Here is a 23,319-nt window from a genome sequence, read left to right as displayed (position 1 = left end):
TCTCGGGGTACACTTTTTTTACCACTAAAGAAAAGGAGAAAGATTTTCATGAAATATGGATAATAACACTATGATACACGTAATAATATTTTCTTATTGATTTAAGATAGCAACACAGTTCTATTCCCGTTGTAACTAATTAAGTGTTTTCCGAAGAAAAAAAGAAAAGGGGGAAGAAAAGAGGGGGGAACAGAACCCTGTGAATAGACATGAAGATTTGTAGAATACCAATGAATCACAGGGGGTGAGGTTGAGCCCACCAGCCGAGTCATTGAAACTGACTTATGCTTCAGACTTGTTTGGAAAGAAGGAAGCAAGCAATTGAAATAATAAAGAGGTACGAATAATGATGACGGTTGATGGAAAGCCAACATTTGTTACGTACATATTACTTCACTCTGTTGTCTCGTGCTACACCACGCATCTTACAATTACCAACATTTTTCTATACAATTTCTAAGTGTAAATGGAGATACAATTCAATCGTATAGATAACCCTTTTTTTTCTTTGTTTGTTTAACGGAAAAGTCAGCTGTCCCCCTACTTTTTATTGTATCAACCACATGGCATTTTCTACAAGAAACAGCTCATTCTCTTGGTTTCTTAATTCATACGTTTTCGCATTATAATTAAGCACCAAAAAAACATTATAAAAAAAAAAACATATTGACTGGCTAAATCATAGACTTGGTCACTTATTGGTGATTTTTCAAAATGGAGTATGGAACCCTCCTACTTGACTAAATCTTATTGGTTATTCTTTGCAACAACAGAAGAGAGCTAGAGAGAGAGAGGCCATTGAAATGGAGCAGGAGAAGGCAGTGATTATAGTCGGGGCTGGCCCGTCCGGCCTCGCCATGGCCGGATGTCTAAGCCGGCTTGCAATCCCATACATAGTCTTGGAAAGAGAGGACTGTTTTGCTTCCATGTGGAAAAAGTATTCATATGACCGTCTCCACCTCCACCTTCAGAAGCAGTTCTGTGAGCTTCCCCACATGCCATTTCCACCTTCTTGTCCCACCTACGTGCCCAAGAATCAGTTTATCCAATACTTGGACGACTATGTGTCCCGTTTCAAGATTAGTCCCATCCTGTACCACAGAAATGTTGAGTCTGCAAACTATGATGAAGCTTCTGAGAGATGGGTTGTGAAGGCGGTGACTGATAGTAATACTGGTGGCTCTGGTGAGATGGAGGAGTATTTTGGGAGGTTTTTGGTGGTGGCTACAGGGGAAGCAACCAACCCATATACACCAGAGGTTCAAGGTTTGAACACTTTTGCTGGGGATGTTCTTCACTCAACTCAGTTCAAATCTGGGAAGGGGTTCAGAAACAAGAACGTTTTGGTTGTTGGGTCTGGGAATTCCGGCATGGAAATCGCTCTAGACCTAGCAAACCATGGTGCAAAGACTTCCATCATCGTTCGAAGCCCGGTACGACTTCATTAATTTATAACTTAAATTTCTTTGATGTTTGTAGACGTGGGTTAGTTCAGATTAGTTTAATTTAGACTATAACCCGTATAACAAATTTCTTTCATGTTTAATATGATAGTTATGTGATATGAATGCAGGTCCATGTTTTGTCAAGGGGGATGGTTTACTTGGCCCTGGTTTTGTTGAAACATTTTTCGCTAAACATGGTGGACTCTTTGATGGTTTTGCTTAGCAAGCTGGTCTTTGGAGACTTAACCAAGTATGGGATAGAGAGGCCAACAGAGGGTCCCTTTTATATGAAGGTCAAGTACGGCAAGTATCCAGCCATTGATGTTGGAACCTTTAAGAAGATCAAGTCCAGTGAGATTCAGGTCTTGCCAGCAGAAATCAGCAGCATAAGAGGCAGCGATGTTGAATTGAAAAACGGCAAGTCGTACCAATTTGATGCAATTGTTTTCTGCACCGGGTTCAAGAGATCAACGAACTTGTGGCTCAAGGTGATGATTAAATAACAAATTAATCCAATGAATTAAAAGAAAAACAGTGTTTTTGATGTGAAATTTTTAATTTTTTTTTGTTACAGGGGGATGATTATCTTTTAAAAGATGATGGACTTCCAAGACAAAGTTTCCCCAACCATTGGAAGGGAAAGAACGGTTTATATTGTGTGGGATTATCAAGAAGAGGAATATATGGGTCTAGTGAGGATGCTCAAAACATAGCAAATGATATCAAGTCATTTCTATAGTAACCAAACTGAAGAAGGTCAACGGTCAAGTTTAACTCCCTATGTTTTTTTATTTATTTATCGTTTTTGGTTGTGATAGTATACAAATAATCAATAACAAATGGCTTTTTACTATTTTGTTACAGTAAATAAATTACAAGAATTGATTGCCAGCTGACTGAAGCAAACTTATGGATACAAATTATTAGATTCTAACAGACGAGGAAAATTGTTACACTAACTAATAAAACCAAACTGAAAAAACTCGAGAGTAAATAATAAAAGAGGAACACCTTGTCATGGCGTGAGAGGGGAGCCAATCTTTAAATAATTGTTGGCCTGCAATAACCATCATCTTTCTACTGATGACTTCGTATTCCTCCGGGATATAAGCAAATTATAATTTATGCCCAAATAATTCCATCAAAGCCAATTTCCAAATTTGAAACCGGACTGTCGCCGATGTCCTGATTGACTGCTTGGTTGTCCCCAAGTGAATCCACATAGGGTTCCAACAGATCGGAAGACCTTTCAGACGGAATCCCATAATCTTTGAGAATGCAGGAAGAAGCAGCTGTAGCTGCTTCCCTTTCCAAAACTGTTATGTAATTGTCTTCAAATTCAAAGACTAAGTACTTGTCCTTGCATGCTGATTAAGAGCACAGCACAACCATGAGAATCAGAATGGCACAAATTGAACAGGAAATATTTAAGGGGTGCTACTACTTACAATCTACAAGGTACGCCAAATGATGAATGTTCCTGATTTGGGTTCCATTTAACTTCAAAACCTGAAATCAATTTTTTGTTAGTGCAGCCATATGGTTGGCAGAGACATGCCAAAAATGTAAACAGAAACATATAACTTGCCTGCTGATTGCTCATATCCTCATACCCTATGTTCACTTCATTTGCTAAGACCTATAGAAGATGAATCCAAAAATAAGAAAAAAGGGCAACAGTTTAAAATTTTCAGAAACAAAGAGTGATGAAAGGGATGATTCTCCTTTTGTACAACTTAACATGCATAACATATTACGGGGAGGGCAAGAGAGGACAAATATGAAAGAAGCTACACGTTAAATATTGGCTTTAATAACCACAACACAATCTCAACATTTGATGTACATTGCTAAAGGAATATGTATGGAACTAACCTGTGATAGGATCACAATCTGTTCCCCTTTGAACCTAGCCAAAGAGTAGCGTGCCTTTGCCAAGAGTTTCAACTGACCAGAAGAGAAACCAAAAACCAATCAGTTTCCAAACCATAAGTGTGCATTCTGGTCAGCAAACGAAAAAGAAAAAACTAGTTAAACTGGGCTTTTGTGCTTAAGAATTTCCACCATGGTCACTACTTACTCCTATAGAGTCTTCACACTCCTCACTGCCAAAAGAACATAAGAAATGGTTAGTATGCAGTTATCACAAGAAGTTTATTACTAAAATAATTTATTCAGTGCCAGAAATGAGCGTGACATACTCTATCAGTGGTTCTGAGAGTGGGGTAAACACCAAACCAGCAATGATTAAGTAGGAAGGCTGACCTCCATCGATATGAAAGGGGACCTTATTGGGCCATAAAGAACTCAAAACAATCAGCATCAGGATGTTTATAAGAAAACAATAATAATAAGATTGAAAACAAAAGCTTTATGGCGTTGTAAAAAGAACCAAAAATTTACAACTTACCAAATGCACTCGTGGGTTCAAAACTGCTTTAACTTTTTTGAATTCTCCAGCTCTAATAATACCAAGATCAGAAACGTCACCTGCAAATCTGTATAGGAGCATTGTTAGCCTATAAATTGCACCTACAAATGAACAAATTAGAACATGGATGAAAATTCTACAGGAAGGAATTCATATGACTACCATGACTATGAATGAAGAGACAAGAAAAGGCAAAAAAGTCAAAATTTTAATAGAAAAAGGAATGTAAATTAAGAAATAGAAGCTAGTGACTCCTAAAAATCGGCATTAGTGGTCAGAGTAGTGACTCCTTAAAACTTGCACACTTGGGTGCGCCTTAAGGCATTTTTAGTCTAATCTTTCATTTTTCCACAAGAGCAAGTTCAGCCAGGCCCCACTGAAGGCATTGCAATGCCAAAGAATAATTGCAGGGGCTAACCAATGGATCAAGTATTCTTACCGGAACAAATAAGAAGTACTTAAAAAGAAAATGCAGCTTTTAACTTAATTTCTTTGTCTTAGAACCAAGGATATACTTTTGGCTAATGAGGTAGCGGAATGCAATGCGCTCATTTGATCGGAAAGGTACTGTTCCTTCACACCCTACATGAACATCATCAAAGCTTACAATCACGTCCCCCTGGAAAAGCACAAGTACTATCAAAGTTATTAACAATTAAAAAAATCAAAATTTCAATACGCTTTAAATCCCAAGATAAAGGGAAACATGAGGACAGATTCTACAAAATTGATTATGGACCATAATATATTCTAAGTTGACTCTAAATGCCCCATTCATGATTACCTTTTCACTCTCCAAAACTAACTTAGCAACCTTTTCCATACAATTACTTTATTTCCAGTTCTAATAGTTTGCCACTTCACATTTTCACTATTCTTTCATTATATCTTGAAGATATTTAAACATGTAATACTGCTAACATCTGATCATCTCATAAGCTGATAGCTTGAGAAGCACCAAAAATTTGACTTAAAGGTTTCCTTTGATGACTGTTTAACAAGTATATATACAACTCAAGTACAGCAATCACTCAAGATTCAAACAGCCAGCATACCTCCTTTAATACATTATGTGCATCAGAAGTGGGTTCAACTCTTCGTACCAGTACACCCTGTGCAAGCCAGATGTGATGAGTAAAAGCCTAAGCAAAATTAACTGATTAACAGATACAAAGCTAACATTATAATAACACAAAAACGTGGCCTGATATTATATTAGTTTCTACATAAGTAAATTCCTGCACGCTCCACTGCCACTTCATATCTGCTACACTTACATTTCTTATGCAAGAAACAATTTTAACCAGATGAAAGCTTTGCAATGTTTTTTCTTACACGGATACACCAGCTGATCCAGGAAACACTTAACCAGACAGAGAGACTACCTCAATAGACTCTACTTTTAAACACGCCCGTAATGCTGGATTCTCCAACTTTTGCAACAAAACACCCAGGCAAGGGAAACCTGGAAGTCAAAAAGCATTGAGGTGAAATTAACTGAAAAAAAATATAGCACTAATACTACTTTGCCGCTGAAGAAAGCAGCGGGTACTACACAGACAAGTTGAAATGGTATCCACAATCAATTGCTTTAGTTACATAAAACTTGGCACATTGCCATGGTCTATACCTTCTAACTCCCAGACAAGAGGTGTGTGGATAGTGCAAGATAAATATGCATATACAACTAAGTTCCCTTCACAAAGATGAAAGTTGGGAAGAGATTCTCACCTGTATACCTCCCGTTCCTCTCATAGTCATCCAAAAAATGAGACACAACTGTAGTAGGAATGACATATCCAATATTCTCGGCCTCTTCAGATCTGTAGACCTAAAAGAAGTGTCTCTTAAAATAATAAGGAAAAAGTTTTCATGCCACAGAATTGCCTATACAGCCAAGAAATCTAAGACCAAGTAAACATGGATAAACAAACTTTGACAGCAAGCCAACAAATTTACCTGAAATGCCACACCAATGCACTCCCCTTGATCATTGAATGCAGGTCCACCACTATTACCTACAATCTAGCATAGTATAAGCAGTGGCTATGATAAATATGCAAATGAAATATGCCACATAAAGAAGAAGGATTGTAATCTTGAGGCAGCTAAGTGACTTCCCAAAGAACAGAGTGTTATAATTGTAAATTTGAATCATAGACTGACCAGGATTTATTGCTGCATCAATCTGAATGCCCAACAAATCAGATGACCCATGAGCATATGACGTAACCTGAGGATATTAATAGTGAGAAACTCGATGCCCTATATTTATGTAACACAACTTAATTTGGATGGCATATTTATCTTTTAAGGACATCAACCGATTATCAGAGCCATATCCATCAGCAAGTAATAAATCATACAAGTCCACTCAGGTAAGGAAAGCCAAACCTCTATACGCGATACAACCCCCTTTGTTACTGAAATGGTATCTCCTCCAAGGGGATATCCTACAACAGTCACTGCTTCCTGTCCAATATAAAAACCACAGATACACTTAAAGGGGATGAACCATTGTGATGTTATAGCAGAAGTGTAGAAAATTCCAAACTTGGGTATAACAACCTCAACTTCTGCAGTTTCAGAAATAGTAAAGCTACATTGTTTTGAGGGGTAAGGTAAGGGATGAGTTTTATTATATCATGTCATATTTAAAATCTCAGATTTAGATCACGTGGGCAGTCAGTTTATATCGTAATACTAATATATTTAATAATAGGTTTGGATAAAGCGGGTGCACATGCCCTCTAAAATTTGAAATTTGAAATTAGTTTCTTTTGACACGATGTTTGCAGTCACACTCCCTATGCTCCACAATTAGTATTCCAAATGAAACTATCTCAATATAAATATATATATATATATGCGGTTTTTTTGGCTAATATTCTCTTTTGTATACCAGAAAATAAATTCTTGCAACCAACTGAAACATCTAAACCCAAGCCTCAGGAAGTTCGTTTGTTCATGTTAGTTTCTAAACTAACTAGATAGGAGTACTTTAAACCTGAAGATGTGGCAAGCTTCCCAATTGGAGTGGTTCTGCCCCTTTCCAGAATTCCTCACTTTCTACTGAAAGTAAAGCTATATCACAATCAACACCTCTGGCCAAAACCTGCATATCAAGTCACTAATAGTAAAGCTATATCATAATCCCCACTACTGATAATAAGTTGCAACATCGTCTTTATCTCCAAGATATTGAGCATCACTATGTTAATTTTCTGAGGGTGAAATACCTTAGCCACATATTTGGTATCATCCCCTCTTCTCTTCACTTTAACCTGCATTTGTAGAGAAAATAAAAATACAATGACAATAAAAATAAATAATCGGACTGGACCTCTTGCCTAAAACATCATTTTGTATAAATACATAAAAAGTAATTGTATCCTTCACTTTCCTCAATACAGACTTTCTTCATCGGTCATGTTTTCCATACATATTATAGATAGAGATGTGATTGTGCTTATGAACCCTCAAGGAAAAACACATAAAAGGCAACATATAAAACAAGTGTGTATGTCTTCTAAAACCAAAGTTGATATACTTATGACAAATGCGCTTAGAAGGCTAAGCCTATTCACTGACTAGATAAGTAAATGACACTTTTGTACCTTTCTACTGACTATTGACTAATAAGGACAACAAAGTACCTGAGTATAATGCTCAACACAGTGGGCATTTGTCAAGAGTTTCCCGTCACCAATCATAAAAGCACTGCATTAAAGATTCAGATTATAAGTTCTTTAAAACACACACCCACACAGGCTAGTGAAATGAGTACGAGGATAAGAGTTCAAAACTTGCCTGCCTGTACTTGTATATTGTCTTTGTTTTTGCCAAGGAAGGGAGTAGTCAGGGGCGGTATGGGTGCAGTAAACCTAAACATATAACTGTTAGCTACAAACTGAGTGCGCAATGGATTCAGCAGATTTTGATATTTAAGTGACAGGATTGACAAACACCATACTCCCACAGTTCAACAATATAACAATGAAAGGCAAATAGATTGTTTAAAAAAAGACAACAGACATTTCAATTGGGAGCTTATATTACAATACAGAACCCACAGCCCGAACAATAACATTGGCACTGACAGAGGTATTCATACCTTAACGACAGCATTAAGAAAATCAGCATCCTGAAGGCTCCTCGGTTCAACCTGAATCAAGTACAATCACCTCATGAAGATAAAACCAAATTTTCAAATTTAAATAAAAAGATTTTCAAACAGTGAACATTTTTTTAAAAACTTGACTGTAAATTTATAACACAAACTAATCCTGCAATCGAATTATGAAAAGGAATTCAGTGCAACAATTATCAAACCTGTTGCTCTTTTTGATCAACTGCAAACTCTTTCTTCTCTTTTCTTTGCGTTCCAAATGATCTATAAGCTGTTGGTTGAGACTGTCCCTTCTTCCCTCTACCAGTAACACTCCATCTATCACCATTTCCGCTCAACTTATTGGGAACAGCTTCTTTCTGCATTTCCCAAGCCAATATTAATATTAATTAATCAATTATCAAGAAATTTACACAAACAGTAGTGCTTAGGGTTTCACCTCTGGTTGGGATTTAGCAGATGACGACGACGACGAGGAGGAGCCTTTTCTTGAACTGGAAGCTCTTTCTCTCTTGCTTTGACTAACAGGTTTAAGAGCATGGCCATTGCTTGACCAAAGCGACGTGGCGAAGCAGGGTTGGATGGAAACAGAAGAACGGAATTTAACGGTGGAGGTGAGTGCAGAGAAGCAGCAGTTGCCGACCGCAACGGCCATTTGAATTGAAGGTCAGCTCACTGCTAAAAGAAGAAGGTTGAGAAGACGAAGTTTCTCTTTTATAGGACCGCGCAGCGTTTCCTTATCCGAAATAATTGGACTTTTTCGGGCGTGGGTCTCTGAATTTTGGCGCCTACGGGTTTACTTCGAATGGGAGATTTCAGGCCCCATCTATCTTTGGGTTTCGGCTTAAGCTCATTTTATAACTTGGGCTTTAAAAATCCGTACCACAAAGCCCATATGAAAAAACCAAAAGAAAAGGTTCATTGCCTTCCCCTTGGAAACATGACGAAGCGTAACAGCTCAACACACGTGTGGGCTTCTGAAGTGGCTACTGTTGTCGGGGCAGACGGTGATGGAGCTGACTTTTCCATAAATGCCCCGCATGCTTTATAGGAAGTGTCGTTCTCACCGTCTTAATTGCTCCTGTCCGTTCGTGTAATTTTCGCGGGCCTCAAACAGTTTTGATCTGCTGCTACTCCGTCTCCGTTACCTCCGTTTCTTTAGTTTAACACTGACCTTGGGATGAAGCATTATTTATACAACATTGAATTACAAGTGTAGCCTGAAACTATGTAAATACTTCTTCCTTAGTATGGCATTATATAAAATTTGCTGTAAAGTTTGCAAAAGTCTATAAAGTCCCCAACATTATAAAAAGATAAATACTTGCCATTTTAATGTTCAATGTTTTTAGTTTTGTTAGTGGTACATAGGGGTGGGCACGGTTCGGTTTGGACCGATTTTTGCCTCAAATTAGAACCGATCCAATACTATTCATCCGGTTTGGTTCGGTTCGGTTTTAATTAAAAAAATTTCAAAAACTGTCCGGTTCGGTTTGAACCGGTTTCGGTCCGGTTCCGGTTCGGTTCGGTTTTGAACCGGATTATAAAAATTATTTTTTTAAATTACTTTTTAATACAATTCTCAACTGAAATATTATTTTTTTACTTGAAAATTAACAAATAATTCAATTTCATATAAAAAATAAATATTAAAGTGAGAAAATAGAGATATTTTGACATTAAACTTGGATAAATATTATGTTTTTTTTAGTGAAATTAAAAATATAGCATTAAATATAAATATATATATTGAAATTATATATTTTTTTAGTTTCACCCGTTCGGTTCGGCCCGGTTCGGTTTTTGAAGACATGGAACCGGATCCGGAACCGGTCCAAACCGGTCCGGTTCGATTTTTGACCGGTTTTTGACTTTTTGGTCAACTCGGTTTTTTTCCGGTTTGGTTCGGTGCGGTTTGGTTTGGATTTCCGGTTCGCCGGTTTGAGTGCCCACCCCTAGTGGTACATATATATTAATAAGTATGCATTTGAATGTCCTAATCGTTAATGTTTTAATCACCTTGTAATTAGTCAAATCAAAACATTCATCAATGGTCATTTGGAGATTCCTTCAAAAGGATCATATTTAGACATGTCAATGAATTGAATTTTGATATGAATCTGATATAAATTCGGTGTAATTAATAGGAGATGACTTGGACTTCTTAATTCGATAATTCGATTATAATCCGAATCCGTTAATATGATTATAAATGGATTCATATATGAATTATATGTGTAAATGAATAATTTTAGTTTTATAGCACTAAGAATACACTTAAAAAACTAATTTTAAAGATAAATAAAAAATTGATATAAAAGTAGATAAAAACAATAAAAGAACAATGCTACTAATAAATTTTGAATTTGTTTTAGGTACAATTCAAAATAAATCCGATAATAATTTGATTTGTCGAATCCAATGAGTAACGGATGTGGATTGAGAGGTGCAATCTAATAATCCGAATCTGATAATCCAATTATAAATAGATTTGGATTTGGATTAAGGTATATCCGATCTAAACCCTATCCGTTTACATGATTAAAATATTAAAAATTAGCCAAATATAAAGTGTGGGACAAATTCATTAGCATCATGATCATTCAATGGATGTGTTTGTTGAAAACAATGTTTCATCTATTATTTGACTAGTACCATCAAATACCAAATAAAGAAAATGTGTCAAATTATGAGACTACATTGCATGATGAGTCCCCACCATGGTTTCTATATTCTGATTAAAGAATGATAATGGATGTATTATTATTTATAATAATTTATTATGTATATTAAATCACTGGAAGAATTTATGTTTCGCCACTTTGTTGTTTCAGTCAGCGATAGGTTTACCAGCTAACAAAGGGAACATACGACACACACTGAAGCCGAGCCGGTCTAATTAAGCCAAATTAATCCCCGTGGACAATGGTTAAGCGACGCTTGCTCTTCATGCAAAACAAATACGAATTTAATTACAAAATTAAGTCCAACATTACTCGTTCTCTTTCTTTCTTTGTGGTTTTCACAAGACAGGCGGGACCCAATTTCCCGGAAATCGACGGTCAGTGTTGCCACACGCAAGTAAAGAAAAAAGGTTGACGGAGAGAGATATGACAAATGGGCGAGATGCATGAGGCGAGGGCATGCACTGCAGGGCAAAAGAGCGCATCGAACTCATCGGCGCAAAGTAGCAAACACCGCCAGCCAGCATCGCAAAGCAAACAATAGTACACTACACACTTGCAGCAACACAGACAGAGACCCAAATTAAACGAAAGAGTCTCGGAGAGAGAAAGAAAGGGGAGAGAGAGAGGAGCCAAAAAGAGGCCTGGCAGGTGCAGGTGTACCAAATCACAAACACACACCTGCAACGCGCCTACATACATTGAACGGTGCCTGGACTGCACTGCAGCCTATCTTTCTCTCTCTCCTCTAGCTCGCTCGCTCTGGTGCACAACAACAACAACGAACGACATCCAGTTTTTGCACTAAACGTTACAACGACATCACGCTGCTCACGCTGCTTGCTCACAGGGGCCTCTTCTAGAGAGAGAAACGCTGAAACGGCCGGGTGTGGAGGTGGGAATTGTGATACTTGCTAGTGGAGGGGAAGAGAAAGTGTGTGTGTGTGTGTGTGAGAGAGAGAGAGAGAGAGAGAGAGAGAGAGAGAGAGAGAGAGAGAGAGAGATTAAAGGAAGTTAAGGAAGGCGACACATTAACGCCATTAGGTGGACGCGGTACCTGATTAATTCTTAACGCCTATTTGTCCTGATTCTCCCTCCCTCCCTCCCTCCCTCCCTCCCTCCCTCCCTCCCTGAGCTTTCCTCTTCCACTTATTTTCACCCTTTTCTAATTTTCTCGCTTTCTTTTCTTCTTCTTTTTTCTTCATCTTCCGCAATATCTTCTTTATTCTATTTTGGTTCAGAGGCGGAGAGAATTGATAAATAAATAGACATGGCGCCGAGGACGACTGCCGGTGTAGAAGGCTTGGGGCCCACCACCGTCAATATTGCCGAGAGAGAAAGCAGCGGATGTAGCGATGGTTCAGCCTTCCCTGTTGATGCTGCTGCTGCTGCTGCTGCTGCTAACAAGAATAAACGAGGTGGACGACCTGAACCAGTGACCTCTTGTTTTTCTTATTCATTTTATTGTTCATGTTTGTGTTGAACTCTGCTCGGAGAGAAAATTTGTAACTAAGCTCTGTTTTAGTCTTGGATTTTATTTTTTTCCACAGTAAAATGAGATGTGTTGACCATTATTAATTTTTAATGATGGATTTAAAAACTATTCTATTTTTGGGTTACTGATTCAGAAACGAATTCTACAATTGGCATTTTGATTTTTCAGAGGTAGCTCAAGGCATGTTGCATCAAATTTTTATGATGAACATTTAGGATCTTCAACTCTCTGTATATTGTGGCCTGTAACAAGTCTCATTTCTGAAATGGGTTCTCAAATTCTTATGGACTTTCACTTTAGCGGGTCCTCATGGTTTGATTTTCACCCCCCGCCCAATTTTGCCTCGGTTTGTTCTTATGTTTTCAATTTTGGTGTTAGGTGAGAAAGATGATTCGTACACTCGACTATGGCATGCATGTGCAGGTCCTAATGTTTATGTTCCGGGCCCCGGAGAGAAGGTTTTCTACTTCCCTCAAGGTCACATGGAACAGGTTCTCTTCTCCCTCACCTCCTTCATAACTATTTCTTTTATGGCACTTTTAAGGACTCTGTTTCTTCTGTCTATTAAGCAAATTGTGAAGTTTTCATGCCATTTCTATTTGGTCCTGGGCCCACTTTTTAGATGGTCCCTAAATTTCAATCAATCCCTTCAATTTATTTTTGTCTGAGGTCCAAATAGGTAACATCTTTGCCTGTTGATCTAGAATAGGTCGAGGCATATGCAAACGAAGATGGCAAAATGGAAATGCCAATTTACAATTTGCCTTCCAAGATCCTCTGCAATGTTGTCTGTGTTCTGCTAAAGGTAAATTGTTCCTCTCTGCGTGTGTTTAACAAAATGTGATGGGTATAACTTTAAAATTGTGTATGGACTTGAAAATTGAATGGCTTACAATTTATGAGAATTTATTAATTTTTGAATGACTCATTTGCAGGCTGAAGTTCACACAGATGAAGTGTTTGCTCAAATCACCTTGCTTCCTCTGACTGAGGTTAGCTACTGAGTGCTGAGATGACCTTACTTAGGCCCCATAAGAACTTACAAGAAATTGATATGATATCTTTTTGAAGCCATTATTTTTTTTTTTTTGTATTGCTCATAATTTGAAAAGTTTACATTATTTCACCTGTTCTGGAATTTTTACATGTGATGATAATAACAACATATGCGTACTGCTTTGGCACCTTGCAGCAAGAACAGCTAAGTTTAGATGAAGAAAATAATCAACCCGTGCCTCAGAGCACCAGTACACGCTCCTTTAGCAAGACACTCACCCCATCTGACACAAGCACTCATGGTGGATTCTCTGTTCCGAAACGACAAGCTGATGAGTGCCTTCCACCTCTGGTTGGTTTTTATTCTGATGGCTTTCCATAACACCCATTAGAAAATTAATGGCACACATCTGCTAAGCAATCATTTAACCAATTCAATGTGATATAAGTTGAGGCTAAGTTTAAATGAGGCAGATGGGGATAAATGCCTTCATATATTTGATTTTGGCTTCTCTTGTTACTGTTTCTTGGGACAGATATGAAAATCTTAGAACCTAGTCAACCTAGTAATCTACTACTAAGTGACAAGAACTATGCTCGCATGTTGGGTACTTTGGATTATACAAGTGTCATAGGAAATCTTGTCTCAGATCTTCACCTTTTGCAATAACCTCTACCTCATAAGATTTATATAAAATGCTAAGTATTAGAAGCCAGTTCCTTCACAAGTTATAGATGTTTTTGTAGGACATGTCTCAGCAACCACCAGTACAAGAACTCGTCGCAAGGGACTTGCAGGGATTTGAGTGGCACTTTCGCCATATATTTCGTGGTATCTTCAAATTCAGACACTCTCAAACATCTAACTGTGGAAGTAATTTAAGCATCATTATCAATACTTACAGAATCAGAAACGGATGCATGACACTTGAATTTGGTCATTGTGTTCGACATTGCAGTAATGTACTTATGGATGCATTTCTTTGATTATTTCAATATGTGGGACATGTTTTTCTTTCAGAAATTTAAAATTCCTCTCATCATGCCTAGGAGAAAAAAAGCAATTTGCCATGGTTTTCTGACTCCATGTAATACATAATGGACCAACCTACAAATAAATGCTCACTAATGTAATTGCATTTACAGTTGCAATTTTATTTCTGATTATCCTTCTTAAGTGTGGCGAAGACTTTTAATTCTCATGCATGTTTCTGCCTTAACCTTCTACATTGGATTCATCATATACGACCAATCTTAAATTTATGCTGCATCTCCCACAATGTAGGTCAGCCAAAGAGGCACTTGCTTACCAGTGGTTGGAGTACATTTGTGACTGCAAAAAGACTTGTTGCTGGGGATGCATGTATCTTTGTCAGGTAGTCTCTCTCTCTTTCTCTCTCTCTCTCTCAAGTTAAAGGGTTAATTAATATATGTATTAGTTATCTGTCTTCACTTTTAGTTATCTAATGATTGTAATTCTTGCTTCAGAGGAGAAAATGGAGAGTTGCGTGTTGGGATACGCCGTGCGAACAAAAACCAGGACAATGCATCAACTGCTCTCATTTCAGGCCACAGCATGCAACATGGCATACTTGCCAGTGCTTTCCATGCCAATTCTACTGGTACCCTGTTTACTGTGTACTATCGTCCATGGTAAGCTATTTGATTCTGTGAGCTAATAGGGTTTAGATTTAATATCAGTATCACTGGGTACACACATATTCTAAGGTTTTAAGCTGCCATCTTTTTATGCATATGCAGGACCAGTCCTGCTGCATTTATAATTCCTTATGATCGATACATGAAATCAGCAAAAAATGACCATTCTATTGGTATGAGATTCAGAACGTGTTTTGAAGGTGATGAATGTGCAGAGAAAAGGTAATCAAGCCTTGGCTTCTGAGTGCAAGAATGGATGGATAAAAATACCGTAGACACTGTTAACAACCTACCTTTTCCCCCACTGTCATGGTGTTTTGACTGAATGTGGTTATTGTATGAACCAGATTGGCGGGTACTATAATAGGTATTGAAGATAATGATTGTATCAGGTGGCCCAGTTCAGAATGGAGGTGTCTGAAGGTACCCAAGTTCCTTTTCTAATCATCAAAATCTCAAAATCTTCAAACTGATACATAATTATCTCATTAATTGATCTGTCCATCCAGGTCCAATGGGATGCCTCATCAGATACAAACTTGCATCCTGAAAGGCTTTCTCCTTGGAATATCATGCCTCTCCAACCTAATAAGAGAGCACATGTTCCTGATCTGATATCACCTGGGTTTCCTAACTTGGCTACGAATGGTCAGTAACTCTCATATACCTCCCTGTGGAAAGTTTCTCTAGATTTCAGAAAAAGCTTCCTTCGTCAACTCAGTTTTAATGATATATCCAATTAAAGTCAAAATTAATCAACTTATCTCTCTTCTTTTCTTCATAGGCTTATTGCCAATTCCAGTTGAGTATACACCTCCAAGACAAAAAAAGGTCTTTCAAGGTCAAGAAATTAGTGACCCACCTGCTCATGAACCGGGTACACAAAAACCACCATTACTACCGCAGTTCATTCCACCATCAAATCCTGACTGGACCCATACAGAATTGGGATTGGACAACAATCCATTGCATGACCCACTTTATCAATGTCCTGGCAGTGCAATAGCTCCAAGTCTCACTAACCGATGGCCACCAATATTTAATTTTGGAGTCTGGGACAGTGTAGCGTTTAGAAGAAGCATGTCAGTTCCAAATATCAAATCCTCTGGGTCCCAGGACTCGAGGGCCTTCAAACCAAGGAGTGAGATTGAAGCGCCACTTGTCCAACCAAATAGCCGTGGTACAACCATGCTGTTTGGAGTCAATATAGTTACTAGTCACCCGGAGCTCCCTTCACCACAAGTTGTCACTTCTAGTGAACTTTTTAGTCCTTGTTCTATTACTCCAATATCTCAGTCGAGTGTTTCTGAAACTGTCCAGATTTCAGAGACCTCTAAGATTGTTTCTGGTGTTCTTTCTGCGAAACAATGCAAGAAATGCTGCTCTGTCACTAACAGGAGCTGCATAAAGGTACATTACATATAAAACTTCTTCTATGTTGTCTTTCCAAACAAGTTGTAGGAAACATTTATGCTAATTGAATTATCTTTATTGTTTTGCATTCTATATTATTCAATCACCAAACTAGAATTTGATTTCATGCACCTTAAAGATGTATCTGTGTATTTAGATAACGAGCAACCTTCTAACTAGTTTCTACAAACTTCCAAAGAGCTGTGTCTGGTGGTGATTATGCTTTGTTGAAGTTATATGGTCAAGCATAGTTACGTGTGATTCGGGTCCCTTAGAAGGCACATGAATAGGCCTTCTTATTACTTTCAAGTTGCATTTGTAGGATAATGAATCAGTGTGCAGATAATGTTGAACAACTAGTATTTCTCTTCTCACCTCCTTATAATGGTTGAGTTGATTGCTCAAGTTAACCTTGTCAAAATTTCAACGCTCTTTCAGGTGCTCAAATATGGAGCTCCTGTTGGAAGGTCGGTGGACCTCGCACGCTTTGATGGGTATGGTGAACTCATTTCTGAGCTTGACCAGATGTTCGATTTCAAAGGAAGCTTGATCGATGGAAGCAGTGGGTGGCAGGTAACCTACATGGATGATGAAGGAGACATGATGCTGATAGGAGATTACCTGTGGCAGTTACGAACTAGAACTCATACTGTGACTTAAAGTTTGCCATTTCTGATGTGCTGTACAAATCTGATCTGCTATCGGTCTTTACTAATTTGGTAATCATGTTACATATGCAGTGAATTCCAGTCCATGGTGCAAAAATTGTTCATCTGTCCAAAGGAAGAAATCGACAGACTGAATCCAGGCTCGCCAAATGCAACATCCCTCTAATTCTTTCCTCTGAGGTCATTTGTGTTTATCTGTTCATATGAGGGAGTGTGAGAGAGACAGAGACAGAGACAGAGAGAGATGGTATCGACAAACATGTCCGCATGAATAGCTATGTCCACTTGTGCAAATTTAATCATCTAGTGTAGCTACAGTTTACACATTATCTAAATTTAGCCAAAAACAGAAGTTCGGTTGTTTGTTCTGAAGGATGCTAGTGTTTTGTGATAGATTGCTGTCCTGTATAAAATCCAGATATATACCTGTTCTGGTAGAATTATGGACCTGGGCAGTGGGCATGAATCATGATAGATACTTTATTCACAGTATTTTATATTGGATAGTTGTTCTTTATGTCGAATTTGGTTTGCATATTGGGCTAATATGTGGTTTTTTTGGGTGTATTTATATGGTATGGGCCCGAGCACCTCGGTTATCCGGAAAAAAAAAAAAGACAAAAAGAAAAAAAATGTGAGAGCAGCTTGTGCCTCGGAGGCTCAGCCTTTGAAAACCCTATCTGTGAATGTCCAGGCGCACGCGCCCTTCGTATATTTCCCGCCACCAAACCATTCTCTCAACAAAGAAAATCTGCAGTGAAAAGAAAGTAACCATGAAATCTTTGTATCCAACTAGACCAATTGCAGCCGTCCCAAAGTTTAATTCTACCTCTTACACCAAAATTTCTGCTATCACCAATGTTGCTACGCCTACGCTCAATTTCTGGGTTTCATCACCACATCCAATTCGCTCACTGAATTATTTTCCCAAGCCACACCCACACACTGCTCTAAGATCTCAGTCTCCTTCAAATCCACAAAGCAACAAGCAAGAGAAAGATGAAGTGGAAGAAGAAGAAGACCCAGATGCCCAAGTCCAAGACCTTGTGGTCCCAGAGCATTGGTTGGTCCCTTCCAAGGCCTTGGAGGTACCATTTTCTCTTAATTTACAGAAATTAAATTTCAGCTGTTTTTGGATTGCTTGTTTTGATTGAATGATATCTATTTATCTATCCAGGAATCAGAGTGGCTAAGGGTTACTTTGCATAAGTGGTTGGATGATGAGTATTGCCCAGAAGCCACCAATGTTGAAATCAGCAAGATTGCTGCTCAATCATACTACAAATCTTTGCTGGGAAAACAGACTGACTTGGGTGAGATTTTGCTGAAGATGGCTATAGAATTGGAATCTATTTCCTACCAGGAAAGCTTCCATGGGGCATTCTCATCCGCCAACGCAGCAGTGAATTTGATTGCCCAACGGATAGAGCAGTCCTGATTTTAACTCAAACCAGTTGATGAAGGTTTTCACTTTTCACTTTTCATTTCACCAAATTAGTAATTTATCTTCTCCTGCATTTCCTATGTAAAAACAGTAAGTTTTCATACATCAATCTTGCATGAAAAGGCCTTCATCTTTCGAATCAATGTCTTCTCATCTCATATGTCTTTGCATAGTGAGTCAGTGACAACTGATAATGAATGTTTAATGCACCTGATCTGGTGCAGGAAATTCCAAAGTCTTGAAAGATGTAAAACCTCCATCTATCACCAAATTATGCCCACTAACATATTTAGCATCATCTGAAGCTAGATAAAGTGCAGCATTAGCAATATCGTTGGGTTCACAATTTGTGCCCTCCAAGACGCCGGCATTCTGTGTTATTTCTATTAGACGCTGTATATCGACTCCCGGGAAAATCCGACTCATTTCTTCAAGTACAAATGGGGTTGGGATGGCAAATGGCGATACACAATTGACCCGAATTCCATGCTTGCTTAGCTCTGCAGCCAGAGACTTAACAATGCCTATGACAGCAAACTTGGATACCGAATAGGTGTGCTGTGCGAGTCCTCCCATTAGTCCCGTGACACTGGCTGTGCATAGAATGGAGCCAGTTTTGCGCGGGATCATCACACGCGAAGCATGTTTCATTCCTGCAACGACTCCTCGCACGTTGATGTTCATGACACGATCGAACACTGCCAGGTCGAGGTCCACAATGCTCGGGGGAGTGTTGCAGGCTACCCCTGCATTGGCGTACATAATGTCAAGCTGGCTATGTTTAGAGATGGTGAAATCTACAGCATTGGAAATGTCGGATTCTTTTGAGACATCACAGGCGATGAAGGTCGCATTGGGACCGAGCTCGTTTGCTGTGACCTGGCCAAGCTGCTGTTGGATATCTGCAATGACAACTTTGGCACCATTGCTGATGAATTTGGATGCAGTTGCCTTTCCTATGCCACTTGCTGCTCCAGTGATCAGCGCCACTTTGCCTTCAAGTCTGCTTTGTCACACATAGCAAAGCAAACATGGTCCAAGTCCAAGCATCAGTTGCAGACTTAAAGAATCCAATCAACAGAAAGGGGAAGCATCTGATAAAATCTAATTAACCCCATATCCATTCAAGTTTGCCTACCTCGCAGTCTGGGACGAAAATCCCATCTTGAAGCTTGGAGAAACCACAGGAGCTCTTGAAATGGTAACCTTTTTTCTGTTCAAAACTTCAAACCATTAGCAACTTTTCTTCTGAGTTGTATCCAAAGATAAAGATTATATCTTATTGAATAGGAAGAGAAAACCCCAGCCAAAAAAATAGAAAACCCCAAGAAAACCAAAGCCAAAAAAAATCCCAGCACTTCGAAATGATTTCTGTGTGTCTGCGTAGATATCAGAATTAAAAGGTAAGAGAAGCAAACCTTAATGCAACCCTGAACATGGTTCGTTTTGTTTAAGAAGATGTGGTGGTTCTTGTTTCTTATTTCTATCGGCCAATTGTGGAACATGGTTGGACCGACAAGGAGGATGTAAGAAAGCATCTTACACGGCCGGCAACGTGTGGGCCCGTTGCATCAATAATTTTTTCTTTTTTTCTTTTTGGGGTCTGAAATTTTGTTTAATGTCAATATAATAGTGTCAACAACAAAATCTGGGGAATCTGGGGTTGGAGTGGAGTGGAGGACTATATGACAAAATCTTTTAAAAATTAATAAACCTTGAAGGATTATTATTGTAGTTAGCCATTCTTGAACAATGTTTATTGAAACTAGTCCATCCCTGTCATAATTTTCAGTTTCAGGGTTAATTCTAGAAATGCACAGCAAAGAAGATAATAACAAAAGTCTGATGAATTGGGGAGATTTGACAGAATCTTGGGTGGATCCAAACCCCTTTAAAATTACGGGGGCTATCGGATTGGATGAGAAACGTTTCTCATTGAAAACAACAATCCAACAGCCAGCTGCCTCTCCACCTTCTTTGTTTCCAAATATTCCCTTTCCTCTATCAATGGTATACATTCAACTTCAGCTGCTAATGGTGGCCCACCAGGAATCAGGCAAAAGTTACCACTTCCAGTGTAGGTTGCCAGCAGCAACGGTGACCCTGATTAACTTGTCTCCTTCGTCGCAAAAGTAGAATTCTCCTAACTGAAGACGGGGTAACACCACGCCGGTGTGGAATCCATTCATTGCCTCCGCGGTTGAGAACATGCAGCTCCAATTCGAAAGCATTGGTACCCCCTTAATCAAAAAATAAATTTAAGGCGTAGGGCCGCGCGGCTTTATACCCAATAAATTTAAGGAGTATAGCCGCGCCCTTAACCAAAAAATAAATTTAAGGAGTACAGCCGCATGGCTAAACTGTTTACGTAAATCGTAGAGCCGCGCGGCTATACTTGTGAAATAAAAAATATATTTAAGGAGTATAGCCCTTTTCCCCCACCACCTCTAGTACCCAACAGCTCCGTCAGCCAACAAAAACGAGTGAACACAGGTAATTGAAAACAAAAGGCTTGCCCAGTATCGCACACAAGTAGTGCAGATGAAGACAAATAATGAACGAAGAAAGAAAATAAGAGGAGAGAGAGAGTGAAGCAAAAGAAGGATAAAATCATAAAAGTGCCCCGGTGTGGGTGGAACTCTCGGAGGTGTTTTAAACGACATCCCGTTTCACATGCCAAAGTGAAAGAAGGAAAAATACAAAAAAATATCTAAGAACCAGGGGCATTCCGAGAATTGAACTCGGGACCTCTCGCACCCTAAGCGAGAATCATACCACTAGACCAAATGCCCTTTTGATTTACATTCTAAAATTGTAAATATTTCTTTTGGTAATTCAGGATGAAAATCCCATCTTGAAGATTGAAACAAAGTTCAAACCCCGTTAGCCAGCAACAAAAGGAAAAAAAGCTTTAAAATTTTATTTAATAAAAAGGAAAAAAAAAAAAAACTTCAGCAACAAAAGAAGAACAAAATTGAAAACAAAAGGCTTGCCTAGTATTGCAAACTCTGTTTTTGGAAAGATTTGAATCTTGATGATAGAACAACCAAATTCTTATATCATGGTAAATATTATTATAGAATTTGTTACAAATTCATAGGAAGCTACATGTAAGAAAATTGAAGCAAAACCCAAAGAAGAACTATCTTATAAGCAAAACCAATTGAGCACTACATCGAAGTGTAGCAATAGTAAACTGAAATAAAGACAAGAATATTACTAGCTAGGAAAGGAAAGGAATAAATTAAAGAGCAAAAAGCAGTGATGAAGCAAATTCACCAAGTCTCTTCTTTTGGAGGGACTTGGCAGAATTTTGGGTAGATCCATATCCCTTTGAGTTGATGGCTCTTGGATTCTTCAACACGATCGCCAGAAATGCTCTCACAGTAAACGAAACTGTCCTGGTCACCAGACTTCCTTTGTGTCCCACAAGTAGAAAACGAAACATCCACATCATCTGGCAACCCCAGCTTCTTCTTCATGTCAGTGTTCTTGAAATAACTAGCGTAAACAATGAAATCTGACTTGAGTCCCACAGAATACTCAGAAGACCTTCTGGAAAACCTCCAGCTTATTGGCTTATGAATAGTAGATACAATAATGAGCACACGGTCTGTATGGTCGAAAAAGTATAATTCTTGTTTTTCAGTGTGGTAAACAGCGCAATTGATTGTACCGATTCCTGAACAAGGAATGTCATATTGGAACCATTCCTCGGCTCCGCGGCGAAGTAAATGCAGCTTCAGTTCATAATCATTGACGCGGTTTATGACAGAAACTGTGCAATCCCGGGAAGTTGGAGCACACGAAAATGCTGCAACATGATCAGAGAGCTCCAAGAAAGGGCATCCCGGAAGGTCTATTTTTGTTTTGGAGAAGGGCCGAAAGAAGAACATTGATGAAGCACCACCACAATTACCAACAGCTTCACCTTCAAGACCTTGTTTCTTGAACAAAAGAAGCCATCCTTGGTTTGATGCAAGGCAAGTTGTTCCGTCCAGTTCTGGAAGTCTCATGGTGAACTTCTTACCAGTTTCTGTGACCAATTGGCATTTATGATCAGAATCCTCAGCATACAGTAGAAACCAGGGTTCAAAGTCTGGTGTGGATTCAATTTTAGCTGAGGCAGTGGAAGAAGCAGAGTTCCAAGCCTTGCAGACGCTCCGGAAACTCAGAAGCTCGATGGGGCCTAGACGCTCTGCTATGTTTGACGCAAGTTTAGGAGGAAGATCAGACCACGGCGGCCATTGCTTCATTTGCATTTGCATTTGCATTTCGTCTCCCACAGACATTTTGCGAAAGCACTGACCCATGTGATGTATTTTCTTAGCTGCTCCATACAAGCATACATCAAGTTGTTAACTTGATACAGAGACATATATGTTAAAGTCGAAGGAACTGACAAACATGGAAAAGAATTAGGGTTTAACTAGCAGCGAATATATAGTCAAGTTGTTAACTTGTAAAAGAAGGCAACAATCTGTGAGGTCTGCAATTTTCTTAATATGTTTGGTTTGGTGATTATATTCGTAGTGTATGTATGTGGCATTTCTATCATTGGATCAAGAAAAAGAAAAAAAACAGAGAATGGTTTAAAGAATATCAAATTGAAGGTACTATCTATAACGAGAATTACAAACTAAAAGGGAGAAAGAATACTACCTACACGCCAAACAACTTCTTCAAGTTCACCAAAAACCTGCATTATAAAAATAAAAATAAAAACATTAAAACAAAACATTTTCATATTCTAAATCCAAAACCCTAAATCTGAATATCATAATCATTGAGCGTTTACAAAGAAATATAACACAAAATTAGCCTAGAAGAAGAAATCAACTGCTTCTAGAGTAAACTCTTGTTTGAAATTAACATTGGAATTGGAAGAAGAGATTGCTATACAACTCACAATTGTAAGATCATTAGTTCACAAACAGCCCGTAAAAATATAAAAA

The 23,319-nt window shown here is 38.5% G+C and overlaps 6 protein-coding genes and 1 non-coding gene across 9 annotated transcripts; 3 read left to right on the top strand and 4 right to left on the bottom strand.

Moving 5' to 3' along the window:
* Positions 666-2,298, top strand: LOC18768325 (probable indole-3-pyruvate monooxygenase YUCCA10). Its single transcript, XM_007199873.2, has 3 exons — positions 666-1,433; positions 1,574-1,933; positions 2,020-2,298. The coding sequence occupies exons 1-3, from the start codon at positions 804-806 to the stop codon at positions 2,182-2,184; spliced, it is 1,155 nt and encodes a 384-aa protein (XP_007199935.1). The 5' UTR covers positions 666-803; the 3' UTR covers positions 2,185-2,298.
* On the bottom strand, positions 2,279-8,716 carry LOC18766729 (protease Do-like 2, chloroplastic). Its single transcript, XM_007200244.2, has 21 exons — positions 8,445-8,716; positions 8,209-8,364; positions 7,991-8,041; positions 7,687-7,760; positions 7,533-7,596; positions 7,116-7,160; positions 6,884-6,991; positions 6,271-6,348; positions 6,043-6,109; positions 5,836-5,894; positions 5,608-5,707; positions 5,262-5,341; positions 4,932-4,988; positions 4,392-4,495; positions 3,856-3,943; positions 3,647-3,732; positions 3,526-3,550; positions 3,321-3,392; positions 3,034-3,084; positions 2,894-2,954; positions 2,279-2,812 (listed from the first exon to the last, which is right to left on the bottom strand). The coding sequence occupies exons 1-21, from the start codon at positions 8,658-8,660 to the stop codon at positions 2,568-2,570; spliced, it is 1,887 nt and encodes a 628-aa protein (XP_007200306.1). The 5' UTR covers positions 8,661-8,716; the 3' UTR covers positions 2,279-2,567.
* Positions 11,166-17,417, top strand: LOC18768867 (auxin response factor 2). 2 transcript variants are annotated; one of them, XM_020570523.1, is made up of 15 exons: positions 11,166-11,584; positions 11,931-12,107; positions 12,563-12,675; positions 12,894-12,989; positions 13,120-13,176; positions 13,377-13,532; positions 13,928-14,012; positions 14,466-14,556; positions 14,669-14,833; positions 14,942-15,061; positions 15,187-15,262; positions 15,349-15,487; positions 15,624-16,249; positions 16,691-16,881; positions 16,993-17,417. In XM_020570523.1, exons 2-15 carry the CDS (start codon positions 11,960-11,962, stop codon positions 17,084-17,086), a joined length of 2,157 nt encoding a protein of 718 aa, XP_020426112.1. In that variant the 5' UTR covers positions 11,166-11,584; positions 11,931-11,959; the 3' UTR covers positions 17,087-17,417. The 2 variants fall into 2 exon arrangements, with proteins under 2 accessions (XP_020426112.1, XP_020426111.1); XM_020570522.1 differs by having other exon boundaries at positions 11,166-11,742.
* On the top strand, positions 17,439-18,678 carry LOC18766625. Of its 2 annotated transcripts, XM_020570525.1 has the most exons (3): positions 17,439-18,008; positions 18,098-18,383; positions 18,589-18,678. In XM_020570525.1, the coding sequence occupies exons 1-2, from the start codon at positions 17,607-17,609 to the stop codon at positions 18,356-18,358; spliced, it is 663 nt and encodes a 220-aa protein (XP_020426114.1). In that variant the 5' UTR covers positions 17,439-17,606; the 3' UTR covers positions 18,359-18,383; positions 18,589-18,678. The 2 variants fall into 2 exon arrangements, with proteins under 2 accessions (XP_020426114.1, XP_007199293.2); XM_007199231.2 differs by lacking the exon at positions 18,589-18,678 and having other exon boundaries at positions 18,098-18,504.
* On the bottom strand, positions 18,497-20,362 carry LOC18768407 (secoisolariciresinol dehydrogenase). The gene is made up of 3 exons (XM_020570524.1): positions 19,783-20,362; positions 19,503-19,577; positions 18,497-19,367 (listed from the first exon to the last, which is right to left on the bottom strand). Exons 1-3 carry the CDS (start codon positions 19,800-19,802, stop codon positions 18,566-18,568), a joined length of 897 nt encoding a protein of 298 aa, XP_020426113.1. The 5' UTR covers positions 19,803-20,362; the 3' UTR covers positions 18,497-18,565.
* TRNAP-AGG lies at positions 21,085-21,156 on the bottom strand. Its single transcript has one exon. It is a non-coding gene; the product is annotated as a tRNA-Pro (tRNA).
* Positions 21,640-22,656, bottom strand: LOC18768281 (F-box protein At1g49360). Its single transcript, XM_020553605.1, has one exon. It carries the CDS (start codon positions 22,654-22,656, stop codon positions 21,640-21,642), a length of 1,017 nt encoding a protein of 338 aa, XP_020409194.1.

The sequence above is a fragment of the Prunus persica genome, chromosome G8 (genome assembly GCF_000346465.2).
Source record: "Prunus persica cultivar Lovell chromosome G8, Prunus_persica_NCBIv2, whole genome shotgun sequence".
In the NCBI taxonomy this organism is placed as follows: domain Eukaryota; kingdom Viridiplantae; phylum Streptophyta; class Magnoliopsida; order Rosales; family Rosaceae; genus Prunus; species Prunus persica.
This window is presented reverse-complemented; position numbering and strand designations above follow the sequence as displayed.